The sequence below is a fragment of the Bufo bufo genome, chromosome 2 (assembly GCF_905171765.1).
Source record: "Bufo bufo chromosome 2, aBufBuf1.1, whole genome shotgun sequence".
NCBI lineage: Eukaryota > Metazoa > Chordata > Amphibia > Anura > Bufonidae > Bufo > Bufo bufo.
The window spans coordinates 61289-74076 of record NC_053390.1 but is presented as its reverse complement, the minus strand read 5'-3'; the positions used below and the strand labels follow the sequence as shown (position 1 = coordinate 74076).

The 12788-nt window shown below is 52.1% G+C and overlaps 3 protein-coding genes across 3 annotated transcripts; 1 reads left to right on the top strand and 2 right to left on the bottom strand.

Moving 5' to 3' along the window:
* The first annotated feature begins 3167 nt into the window (after positions 1 to 3167).
* On the top strand, positions 3168 to 3582 carry LOC120991283 (histone H3). The gene has a single exon (XM_040420123.1). It carries the CDS (start codon positions 3168 to 3170, stop codon positions 3576 to 3578), a length of 411 nt encoding a protein of 136 aa, XP_040276057.1. The 3' UTR covers positions 3579 to 3582.
* Positions 3583 to 4004: 422 nt separating this feature from the next.
* LOC120991282 (histone H2A type 1-like) lies at positions 4005 to 4498 on the bottom strand. The gene has a single exon (XM_040420122.1). It carries the CDS (start codon positions 4496 to 4498, stop codon positions 4106 to 4108), a length of 393 nt encoding a protein of 130 aa, XP_040276056.1. The 3' UTR covers positions 4005 to 4105.
* A 4751-nt stretch (positions 4499 to 9249) lies between these two features.
* On the bottom strand, positions 9250 to 9869 carry LOC120991281 (histone H2B 1.1). Its single transcript, XM_040420121.1, has one exon. It carries the CDS (start codon positions 9867 to 9869, stop codon positions 9489 to 9491), a length of 381 nt encoding a protein of 126 aa, XP_040276055.1. The 3' UTR covers positions 9250 to 9488.
* Between the last annotated feature and the right edge of the window lie 2919 nt (positions 9870 to 12788).

Sequence of the window (12788 nt, the reverse complement as noted above, 5' to 3'; positions counted from 1 at the left end):
TGTTGCGGTTGATAATATAATATGGAGGCTGGTAATATGGAGGCTGTAATATAATTTGAGTGCTGTAATGTAATGCAGAGGCTGGTAATATGAAGGCTGTAATATAATGTAGAGGCTGTGATGTAATGTGGAGGCTGTTAGTATGGAGGCTGTAATGTTTAGGATGTGATGTAATGTAGAGGACGGTAATATGGAGTCTGTAATATAATGTGGAGGCTGGTAATGTAGCATAGTGACTGTAATGTAGAGGATGGTAATACGGAGGCTGTAATATAATGTGGAGGCCGGTAATGTAACATGGAGGCTGGTAATTTTTAGGCTGTAATATAATGTGGAGGCTATAATGTAATGTAGAGGCTGTAATATGTTGTTGAGGTTGATAATATAATATGGAGGCTGTGATGTAATGTGGAGGCTGTTATTATGGAGGCTGTAATATAATGAAGATGCTGTAAATATGGAGGCTGTAATATAATGTTGAAGTTGATAATATAGAGGCTGTGATGTAATGTGGAGGCTATAATGTAATATGGAGGCTGTAATATAATGTTGAGGTTGATAATATAATGTGGAAGCTGTAATATAATATGGAGGCTGTAATATCATGTGAAGGCTGGAATATAATGTGTAGGCTGTAATGTAATGTGGAGGCTGTGATATTATGTGCAGCCTGATAATGTAATGTGGAGGCTGGTAGTATGGATGTTGTAATATAATGTAGAGGCTGGTAATATGAAGGCTGGTAATGTAATATGGAGGCTGTAATAGAAACATAGATGTAATGTGGAGGCTGTAATGTAAGGTGGAGGCTACAATGTAATGCAGAGGCTGGTAGTATGGAGGCTGTAATAGAATGTAAAGGCTATAATGTAATGTGGAGGCTGTACTATAATGTTGAGGTTGATAATATAATATAGAGCCTTTAATATAATGTAATTTACAGGCTGGAAAATGAAAACCACCAGCACTTCTGAGCTCAGCCAATCAGAGCTGGAGGGCGGGGCCTGGAGTTCAGGAACAGCCCCGCCCCCAGTTCTCCTTCAGGTCCGCCCATGCTCCATATAAAGGAGGGCTCTGGGCTGAGCAGTCACTGCTCTCTGCTCCTCACACCTAGAAGATGTCTGGTCGCGGTAAAGGAGGGAAAGGGCTCGGGAAAGGCGGCGCCAAGCGGCACAGGAAGGTGCTCCGTGATAACATCCAGGGCATCACCAAGCCTGCCATCCGCCGCCTAGCTCGCAGGGGAGGCGTCAAGCGCATCTCCGGCCTCATCTATGAGGAGACTCGCGGGGTGCTGAAAGTCTTCCTGGAGAACGTCATCCGGGACGCCGTCACCTACACCGAGCACGCCAAGAGGAAGACCATCACCGCCATGGACGTGGTCTACGCGCTCAAGCGCCAGGGCCGCACTCTCTACGGCTTCGGGGGTTAATGCTGCCGCCTCCGTCCTCACAGCACAAAGGCTCTTCTCAGAGCCGCCCACATCTTCCCGGGGAGGAGGAGCTACAATTCCACTGAGGGGTTAACACCGCCCGCACATCAGGAGATCAGCGGCGCCCTGTGCTCAGTACAGCCGGAGGTCTACATTACAGAAACCCCCCCAATAATCTGTATAAATCCCGAGGCCCGGGTGTTCTCCACCGCAGCTACGGGACGAGCTGTGCTCGGAGACTGAGGGGTTAATCCGTCCCGCCAATGAGAGGTGCTGGTACAGGTCACATGACCGACTCAGCCTGTAAATCAGCAGCTCAACTATAGGCGGGAAATTCAAATGAGCGACGAGATCCTGAGCTCTTCCAGCCAATAGCAGAGCTCTGGACCCCGCAGCCGTTATTTGCCCGTGAGCCCCGCCCCTCCTGCTCTCTCCTCCCCCCCATCTCCTGCTCTTCTCAGAGCCCCCACCTTCTCTAGGACGGAGCTGCCGCATTGTGTGAATACATGGAAGCCTCATGTCCTAGGCGGATTATTCCCTCATTATAGACCACTGATCGGGAGGATGGGGGGGAGTAGTGATCGGCCAGAGAGAAGGATGGGGGGAGTAGTGATCGGCCAGAGAGAAGGATGGGGGGAGTAGTGATCAGACAGTGAGGATGGGGGGGAGTAGTGATCAGACAGTGAGGATGGGGGGGAGTAGTGATCAGACAGTGGGCAGTAGTGATCTGCTGATGGATGGATGTGAGCCCCGCCGTGCGCTCTATCCCCGGACACCAGCGCAGAGAGAAGGGGGCGGAGCTATAGAACAAGTGCATTACAGTGATTGGCTGATCTCTGGCTTTTGAAATTCCCGCTCAATTACAGTCCGGTCAGAATCCAGCGGCCGTGGAGGAGCAGTCCATTACACACAGGGGCTCTGGTGGTCCGGCCGTCACACAGGGGCACTTACCGCCAGTACGGGCAGACATTGCTGCTGTAGCGGGTTCGTCCCCTGTGTGTAATGGACTGCTCCTCCACGGCCGCTGAACGGGAATAGAGCGGGAATTTCAAAAGCCAGAGATCAGCCAATCACTGTAACGTACTTGTTCTGTAGCTCCGCCCCCATAGCCTGCTCAGTATTAACCCGTCAGTGGCCGCCTTCTCCCGCCCCCCACCGGAGGAGGGGAGAACAGTCTCGTATTCACTGTGCGGAGAAGAGCGGCTCCATCGCTGCGCTGGTGTCCAGGGATAGAGCGCACGACCCCCCTGCACGCACAGTACACTCAGCGGCGGCATCACTACCAACAGTGAGGGGCGGGGCGGTTATCAGCCGAGCAGAGAGGCCCTGATAGACGGAAGAGAGCGGCGCTGACAGGGTTAACCCGCCCCCTATTCCTGCCCGCAGAAGAGCCGGAGCCCCCGCCCTCTGTGAGCGGAGAACGAGGGCAGAAGGGCGGAGTGGAGCTCGTCTGAGGAGGAGGCGGTGGGAAGAGACTGACCTCCCGCTTCATGTAGGAGGGGCTTATTACCTGGAGACACGCCCATCAGCTGGGACTGGCGTATAGAATGGGCTCCGCCTCTTGTGAACGATGATTGGTAACGGAAGTTTTGGCGGGCACATCATTGTACGAATAAACCAATAGGGATGTAGGGGTGTGGTTTACATGAGCCAATGAGGACGAGGCCTGGAGTATAAATGATCTGCACGGTTCGTTCCTCACCTCATTCTCTTGCTGTGTACAGATCTCTGCAGAGCCATGGCCAGAACCAAGCAGACGGCGCGTAAGTCCACCGGCGGGAAAGCTCCCCGCAAGCAGCTGGCCACTAAGGCCGCCAGGAAGAGCGCCCCCGCCACTGGCGGAGTCAAGAAGCCTCACCGCTACCGGCCCGGGACCGTCGCTCTCCGGGAGATCCGGCGCTACCAGAAGTCCACCGAGCTGCTCATTCGGAAGCTGCCATTCCAGCGCCTGGTGAGAGAGATCGCCCAGGACTTCAAGACCGACCTTCGCTTCCAGAGCTCGGCCGTCATGGCCCTGCAGGAGGCCAGCGAGGCTTACCTGGTCGGGCTCTTCGAGGACACCAACCTCTGCGCCATCCACGCCAAGCGGGTCACCATCATGCCCAAGGATATCCAGCTGGCCCGCAGGATCCGAGGGGAGAGGGCTTAGATCTGCGCCCCGCACCCGACAAAGGCTCTTCTCAGAGCCACCACCTCCTCCAGAGACGAGCTCCACTCCGCCCTTCATTCTCCACCTCTGCTCACAGGAGGCGGGTTAACCCTTTCAGCGCTCTAATTAGTAAGAGCAGTTCCTTTATTCTAAAAGCGCTCTCTGTATCTCCCCCCGTCTATCAGGGACTCGCTGACCGTGACCGATAACCGCCTCCATCCTCCCTGCCCCCCGCCATCTCCACTCAGCGCTGCTGGGGGCGGAGCTATAGGACAAGTGATTGGCTGATCTCCTGGCTTTTGAAATTCCCGCTCAATTACAGTGCGGTTAGAATTCAGCGGCCAAACCCTCCACAGCAGCAATGTCTGCCCGTACTCGCAGCAGGTCAGGAGCGGTAAGTGCCCCTGTGTGACCTCCGGACGCCTCCACAGCTGAGATCAGCGGCATCGCCAGCTCAGTCGTACAGACCATGTGGGGGGCTCTTAGAAGAGCCTTTGGTTCCGGGGGGCACAGCAGCAGAGCCGGGCTCACTTGCTCTTGGCCGACTTGGTGCTCTCGGTCTTCTTGGGCAGCAGCACGGCCTGGATGTTGGGCAGGACGCCTCCCTGGGCGATGGTGACGCCGCCCAGCAGCTTGTTGAGCTCCTCGTCGTTGCGCACGGCCAGCTGCAGGTGGCGGGGGATGATGCGGGTCTTCTTGTTGTCGCGGGCGGCATTGCCGGCCAGCTCCAGGATCTCGGCGGTGAGATACTCGAGCACAGCGGCCAAGTAGACGGGAGCGCCGGCGCCCACCCTCTGGGCGTAGTTGCCCTTGCGGAGGAGCCTGTGCACTCGGCCGACCGGGAACTGGAGCCCTGCCCGGGAGGAGCGGGTCTTGGCCTTAGCCCGGACTTTGCCTCCTTGTTTGCCGCGTCCAGACATCGTTCTTTACAGCAGAGCAAAGAAACAGCAAGGAAGACTCGGATGTGTATGATCCGGAGGAGCCGCCTCCTGCCGCCTTTATAGGCTGCTGCTCCGCCCCCAGCGCCGCTCATTGGGTGGATTAGAAGCCGCCAACGGAACCAAGACTCGTGGAGAAGCCAATGAGCGGCGCTGGGCGTGGCTTATGACGCGGGTTCAGGTCACATGACCGGCTCCCCCTGTAGATCAGCAGCTCATTTGCAGTTGGGGACTATAGGCGGGAAATTCAAATGAGCGACGAGATGCTGAGCTCTCCCAGCCAATAGGAGCAGAGCTCTGGACCCCCTCAGCCGTTATGTGCCCGTAGGAGCGGAGCCTCGTCCTCCCGCCCTGCACTGAGCAGCCGCACAGCTCGCTGATCCGCAGACATTACAGCCGCGCATGCGCATTGAATACAGCCGCGCATGCGCATTGAATGTCTGACCGCTCCGAGCTCAGACATCTCTAATGCGCCGAATACAGCCGCGCACGACGCATGCGCGAGAATTCGGCCGCTGCGTCACACGGAGGAGGACATGGGCGGGCTGGAGGGACGTGCTGGGCGGCCGCTGTGTATGAAGGTAGACGGAGCCTCTAGGTGCTAATGACGCCCACATAGCACCTAGAGGCTCATTAGCATATTTATAAAAGTTAGTTTTTTTAGCAAAACCGCTGCCCCACAAGTGATTATAGTAGGATGGTTGGCCAGAGCAGACACTAGCAGATCGCTAGTGTCTGCCAGCTAATTATGTTATATGAAGTGATAGAAACCCTTTAATGAGGGGAGTGGTGATTGGGCACTGGGGAGGATAAGGGGAGTAGTGGTAATATAATGTGTAGGCTGTAATATAATATGGAGGCTGTAATATAATTTGAAGGCTGTAATATAATATTGAGGCTATAATGTAATGTGCAAGCTGTAAATATGAAGGCTGTGATATAATGTTGAGGGTGATAATATAATTTGTAGGCTGTAATATAATGCAGAGGATATAATGTAATTTACAGGCTGGTAATATGGAGGCTGAAAATATGGAGGCTGTAACATAATGTTTAAGCTGTGATGTAATGTAGAGGCTGGTAATACGGAGGCTGTAATATAATGTGCAGGCCGGTAATGTAATATAGAGGCTGTAATGTAATGCAGAGGCTGGTAATATGAAGGCTGTAATATAATGTGGAGGCTGGTAGTATGGAGGCTGTCATATAATGTGGAGGCTGTGATGTAATCTTGATGCTGAAAATATGGAGGCTGTAACATAATGTTTAGGCTGTGATGTAATGTAGAGGACGGTAATATGGAGTCTGTAATATAATGTGGAGGCTGTAATATAATTTGGAGGCTGTAATGTAATGCAGAGGCTGGTAATATGAAGGCTGCAATATAATGTAGAGGCTGTAATGTAGAGTCTGTAATATGTAGAGGCTGTGATGTAATGTGGAGGCTGAAAATATGGAGGTTGTAACATAATGTTTATGCTGTGATGTAATGTAGATGACGGTAATATAGGGTCTTCAATATAATATGGAGGCTATAATGTAATGTAGAGGCTGAAAATATGAAGGCTGTAATATAATGTTGATTGATAATACAAAATGGAGGCTGTAATGTAATACGGAGGCTGTCAATTAGTATGGCGGCTGTAACATAATGATTAAACTGTGATGTAATGTATAGGCCGCTAATATGGAGGCTGTAATATAATGTGGAGGCCGTAAATGTAATATGGAGACTGTAATGTAGAGGCCGGTACTACGGAGGCTGTAATATAATGTGGAGGCCGGAAATGTAATATGGAGACTGTAATGTAGAGGCCGGTAATACAGAGGCTGTAATATAATGTCCAGGCCAATAATGTAATATAGAGGCTGTAATATAATTTTGAGCCTGTAATGTAATGTAATGCAGAGGCTGGTAATATGAAGGCTGTTATATAATGTGGAGGCTGGTAGTATAGAGGCTGTAATGTAGAGGCTAGTAATATGGAGGCTGTAATATAATGTGGAAGCTGTAATATTATATGTAGGCTGTAATATAATGTGGAGGCTGTAATGTAGAGGCTGGTAGAATGGAGGCTGTAATGTAGAGTCTGGTAGAATGGAGGCTGTAATGTAGAGGCTGGTAATATGGAGGTTGTAATATAATATGGAGGAAGATAATGTAATATGGAGGCTGTGATGTAATGTGGAGGCTGAAAATATGGAGGCTGTAACATAATGTTTAAGCTGAGATGTGATGTAGAGGCCGGTAATACAGAGGCTGTAATATAATGTGGAGGCCAGTAATGTAATATAATATGGAGACTGTAATGTAATGTGTAGGCCAGTAATGAAATATAGAGGCTGTAATGTGGAAGCTGGTAGTATGGAGGCTGTAATGTACTGTAGAGGCTAGTTATATGGAGGCTGTGATGTAATCTGGAGGCTGAATATATGGAGGCTGTAACATAATGTTTAGGCTGTGATGTAATGTAGAGGACGGTTATATGGAGGCTGTAATGTAATGTGGAGGCTGTAATGTAATGTGGAGGCTGTAATGTAATGTGGAGGCTGTAATATAATTTGGAGTCTGTAATGTAATGCAGAGGCTGGTAATATTAAGGCTGTGATGTAATGTGGAGGCTGGTAGTATGGAGGCTATAATGTAATGTGGAGGCTGGTAGTATGGAGGCTGTCATATAATGTGGAGGCTGTGATGTAATGTAGAGGCCGGTAATATGGAGTCTGTAATATAATGTGGAGGCCGGTAATTTAACATGGAGACTGTAATGTAGAGGCCGTTAATACGGAGGCTGTAATATAACATGGAGGCTGGTAATATTTAGGCTGTAAAATAATGTGGAGGCTATAATATGTTGTTGAGGTTGATAATATAATATGGAGGCTGTAATATAATGTGAGGGCTGTAATGTAATGCAGAGGCTGGTAATATGAAGGCTGTAATATAATGTAGAGGCTGTGATGTAATGTGGAGGCTGTTAGTATGGAGGCTGTAATGTTTAGGATGTGATGTAATGTAGAGGACGGTAATATGGAGTCTGTAATATAATGTGGAGGCTGGTAATGTAGCATAGTGACTGTAATGTAGAGGATGGTAATACGGAGGCTGTAATATAATGTGGAGGCCGGTAATGTAACATGGAGGCTGGTAATTTTTAGGCTGTAATATAATGTGGAGGCTATAATGTAATGTAGAGGCTGTAATATGTTGTTGAGGTTGATAATATAATATGGAGGCTGTGATGTAATGTGGAGGCCATTAATATGAAGGCTGTAATATAATGTAGATGCTGTAAATATGGAGGCTCTAATATAATGTTGAGGATGATAATATAGAGGCTGTGATGTAATGTGGAGACTTTAAATATGGAGGCTGTAATATAATGTTGAGGTTGATAATATAATATGGAGGCTGTAATATATTGTGGAAGCTGTAATATAATATGGAGGCTGGAATATAATGTGGAAGCTGTAATATTATATGTAGGCTGTGATATTATGTGGAGCCTGGTAATGTGGAGGCTGTAATGTAATGTAGAGGCTGGTAGTATGGAGGCTGTAATGTAATGTAGAGGCTGGTAATATGGAGGCTGTAATATAATGTGGAGGAAGATAATGTAATATGGAGGCTGTAATAGAAACATAGATGTAAGGTGGAGGCTATAATGCAGAGGCTGTAATAGAATGTGGAGGCTGGTAGTATGGAGGCTGTAATATAATGTGGAGGTTGATAATATAATATAGAGACTTTATTTTAATGTGAAGGATATGATGTAATTTACAGGCTGGTAATATGGAGGCAGGAAAATGAAAACCACCAGCACTTCTGAGCTCAGCCAATCAGAGCTGGAGGGCGGGGCCTGGAGTTCAGGAACAGCCCCGCCCCCTCTCCGTGCAGTTCTCTTTCAGGTCCGCCCATGCTCCATATAAAGGAGGGCTCTGGGCTGAGCAGTCACTGCTCTCTGCTCCTCACACCTAGAAGATGTCTGGTCGCGGTAAAGGAGGGAAAGGGCTCGGGAAAGGCGGCGCCAAGCGGCACAGGAAGGTGCTCCGTGATAACATCCAGGGCATCACCAAGCCTGCCATCCGCCGCCTAGCTCGCAGGGGAGGCGTCAAGCGCATCTCCGGCCTCATCTATGAGGAGACTCGCGGGGTGCTGAAAGTCTTCCTGGAGAACGTCATCCGGGACGCCGTCACCTACACCGAGCACGCCAAGAGGAAGACCGTCACCGCCATGGACGTGGTCTACGCGCTCAAGCGCCAGGGCCGCACTCTCTACGGCTTCGGGGGTTAATGCTGCCGCCTCCGTCCTCACAGCACAAAGGCTCTTCTCAGAGCCGCCCACATCTTCCCGGGGAGGAGGAGCTACAATTCCACTGAGGGGTTAACACCGCCCGCACATCAGGAGATCAGCGGCGCCCTGTGCTCAGTACAGCCGGAGGTCTACATTACAGAAACCCCCCCAATAATCTGTATAAATCCCGAGCCCCGGGTGTTCTCCACCGCAGCTACGAGACGAGCTGTGCTAGGAGACTGAGGGGTTAATCCGTCCTGCCAATGAGCGGCGCTGGTACAGGTCACATGACCGGCTCCACCTGTAAATCAGCAGCTCAACTATAGGCGGGAAATTCAAATGAGGGACGAGATCCTGAGCTCTCCCAGCCAATAGCAGAGCTCTGGACCCCGCAGCCGTTATGTGCCCGTAGGAGCCTCGTCCTCCTGCACTGAGCGGCCGCACAGCCTCTCTCCAGGGAGCGCCACACTGAGGAGGATGATGGGAGTAGTGATCGGGCATGGAGGAGGATGAGGGGAGCTTGTATTGTAACTTCCGATAGCGTTACCGCATCTCATCTAGCTGACAGGGAGGAAAACCGCAGCCACTGTGAGAACGGGGAGACCCGGGAGCAGCTCCGCTGGAGACAGGGTGGGGGCTCTGAGAAGAGCCTTTGGGTCCGGAGAGCGGGGGCGGCGCTCACTTGGCGCTGGTGTACTTGGTGACGGCCTTGGTGCCCTCGGAGACGGCGTGCTTGGCCAGCTCTCCGGGCAGCAGCAGGCGCACGGCGGTCTGGATCTCCCGGGAGGTGATGGTGGAGCGCTTGTTGTAGTGAGCCAGGCGGGAGGCTTCCCCTGCGATGCGCTCGAAGATGTCGTTGACGAAGGAGTTCATGATGCCCATGGCCTTGGAGGAGATGCCGGTGTCGGGGTGGACCTGCTTCAGCACCTTGTAGACGTAGATGGCATAGCTCTCCTTCCTGCTCTTCCTCCGCTTCTTGCCGTCCTTCTTCTGAACCTTGGTGACGGCTTTCTTGGAGCCCTTCTTGGGCGCTGGGGCGGACTTGGCTGGCTCGGGCATTCTGACGGAGGACAAAATCTCGTCTGTTCTCCTCCTGCCACCGCGGCGGTATTTATACACGGGCCATGCAAATGAGCTGCTGCTGACTGCGCGCCGATCTACTGGAGGAGAGGGTCACGTGGTGTCTCCACGTCTCCCAATTGGCAGCCTCACATCCATCCAGCTGAGCCGGGGGCGGAGCAAATAGAGGGGCGGGGCTCACATCCATCCATTCAGCAGAGCCGGGGGCGGAGCAACAGGAGAGGCGTGGCTCATATCCATCCATTCAGCAGAGCCGGGGGACGGAGCAGCAAGAAGGGAGGGGCTCACATCCATTCATAGAGCTGAGTCGGAGGGCAGAGCAGCAGGAAGGGCTGGGCTCATAGCCAGCCATTCTGCTAAACCGGGGGGCGGAGCAGAACTCACATCCATCCATTCAGATGAGCCGGGGGGGGGGAGCAGCAGGAGGGGCAGGGCTCGCATCTAATCATTCAGCTGAGCCGGGGGGCGGGGCTAACATCTCTCTTCAGTCTATCAGGGCCTCGCTGCTCGGCTGATAACCGCCCCTCACTGCGCCCCGCCCCCTGCTGGTAGTGATGCCGCCGCTGAGTGTACTGTGCGTGCAGGGGGGTCGTGCGCTCTATCCCTGGACACCAGCGCAGCGATGGAGCCGCTCTTCTCCGCACAGTGAATACGGGACTGTTCTCCCCTTCTCCGGTGGGGGGCGGGAGAAGGCGGCCACTGACGGGTTAATACTGAGCAGGCTATGGGGGCGGAGCTACAGAATAAGTACGTTACAGTGATTGGCTGATCTCTGGCTTTTGAAATTCCCGCTCAATTCCCGTTCAGCGGCCGTGGAGGAGCAGTCCATTACACACAGGGGACGAACCCTCTACAGCAGCAATGTCTGCCCGTTCTCGCAGCATGTCAGGAGCGGTAAGTGCCCCTGTGTGACGCCCGGACCATCAGAGCCCCTGTGTGTAATGGACTGCTCCTCCACGGCCGCTGAATTCTGACCGGACTGTAATTGAGCGGGAATTTCAAAAGCCAGAGATCAGCCAATCACTGTAAAGCACTTGTTCTATAGCTCCGCCCCCTTCTCCAGCTCTGCGCTGGTGTCCGGGGATAGAGCGCACGGCGGGGCTCACATCCATCAGCAGATCACTACTGCCCTCATTCTCCTCACTGGCTGACCACTACTCCCCTAATCATCCTCAGTACCATATAACTACTCCCCTCATTCTCCTCACTGTCTGATCACTACTCCCCCCATCCTTCTCTTTGGCCGATCACTACTCTCCCCATCCTCCTCAGTGTCCAATCACTACTCCCCTCATCCTCCCGAGTATACGATCACTACTCCCCTCATCCTCCCGAGTATACGATCACTACTCCCCCCATCCTCCCGATCAGTGGTCTATAATGAGGGAATAATCCGCCTCGGACATGAGGCTTCCATGTATTCACACAATGCGGCAGCTCCGTCCTAGAGAAGGTGGGGGCTCTGAGAAGAGCAGGAGATGGGGGGGGGGGAGAGAGCAGGAGGGGCGGGGCTCACGGGCAAATAACGGCTGCGGGGTCCAGAGCTCTGCTATTGGCTGGGAGAGCTCAGGATCTCGTCGCTCATTTGAATTTCCCGCCTATAGTTGAGCTGCTGATTTACAGGTGGAGCCGGTCATGTGACCTGTACCAGCGCCGCTCATTGGCGGGACGGATTAACCCCTCAGTCTCCGAGCACAGCTCGTCCCGTAGCTGCGGTGGAGAACACCCGGGCCTCGGGATTTATACAGATTATTGGGGGGGTTTCTGTAATGTAGACCTCCGGCTGTACTGAGCACAGGGCGCCGCTGATCTCCTGATGTGCGGGCGGTGTTAACCCCTCAGTGGAATTGTAGCTCCTCCTCCCCGGGAAGATGTGGGCGGCTCTGAGAAGAGCCTTTGTGCTGTGAGGACGGAGGCGGCAGCATTAACCCCCGAAGCCGTAGAGAGTGCGGCCCTGGCGCTTGAGCGCGTAGACCACGTCCATGGCGGTGACGGTCTTCCTCTTGGCGTGCTCGGTGTAGGTGACGGCGTCCCGGATGACGTTCTCCAGGAAGACTTTCAGCACCCCGCGAGTCTCCTCATAGATGAGGCCGGAGATGCGCTTGACGCCTCCCCTGCGAGCTAGGCGGCGGATGGCAGGCTTGGTGATGCCCTGGATGTTATCACGGAGCACCTTCCTGTGCCGCTTGGCGCCGCCTTTCCCGAGCCCTTTCCCTCCTTTACCGCGACCAGACATCTTCTAGGTGTGAGGAGCAGAGAGCAGTGACTGCTCAGCCCAGAGCCCTCCTTTATATGGAGCATGGGCGGACCTGAAAGAGAACTGCACGGAGAGGGGGCGGGGCTGTTCCTGAACTCCAGGCCCCGCCCTCCAGCTCTGATTGGCTGAGCTCAGAAGTGCTGGTGGTTTTCATTTTCCAGCCTCCATATTACCAGCCTGTAAATTACATCATATCCTTCGCATTAAAATAAAGTCTCTATATTATATTATCAACCTCCACATTATATTACAGCCTCCATACTACCAGCCTCCACATTCTATTACAGCCTCTGCATTACATTATAGCCTCCACCTTATATTACTGCCTCCACATTACATCTATGTTTCTATTACAGCCTCCATATTGCATTATCTTCCTCCACATTATATTACAGCCTCCATATTACCAGCCTCTACATTACATTACAGCCTCCACATTACATTACCAGGCTCCACATAATATCACAGCCTCTACATAATATCACAGCCTCCACATTACATTACAGCCTACATATAATATTACAGCTTCCACATTATATTCAAGCCTCCACATTACATTACAGCCTCCATACTATATTACAGCTTCCACAATATATTACAGCCTCCATATTATATTATCAACCTCAACATTATATTACAGC

Coding starts and splice junctions, on each gene's coding strand:
- LOC120991283 (XM_040420123.1), top strand. CDS start 3,168: ATGGCCAGAACCAAGCAGACGGCGCGTAAGTCCACCGGCGGGAAAGCT.
- LOC120991282 (XM_040420122.1), bottom strand. CDS start 4,498: ATGTCTGGACGCGGCAAACAAGGAGGCAAAGTCCGGGCTAAGGCCAAG.
- LOC120991281 (XM_040420121.1), bottom strand. CDS start 9,869: ATGCCCGAGCCAGCCAAGTCCGCCCCAGCGCCCAAGAAGGGCTCCAAG.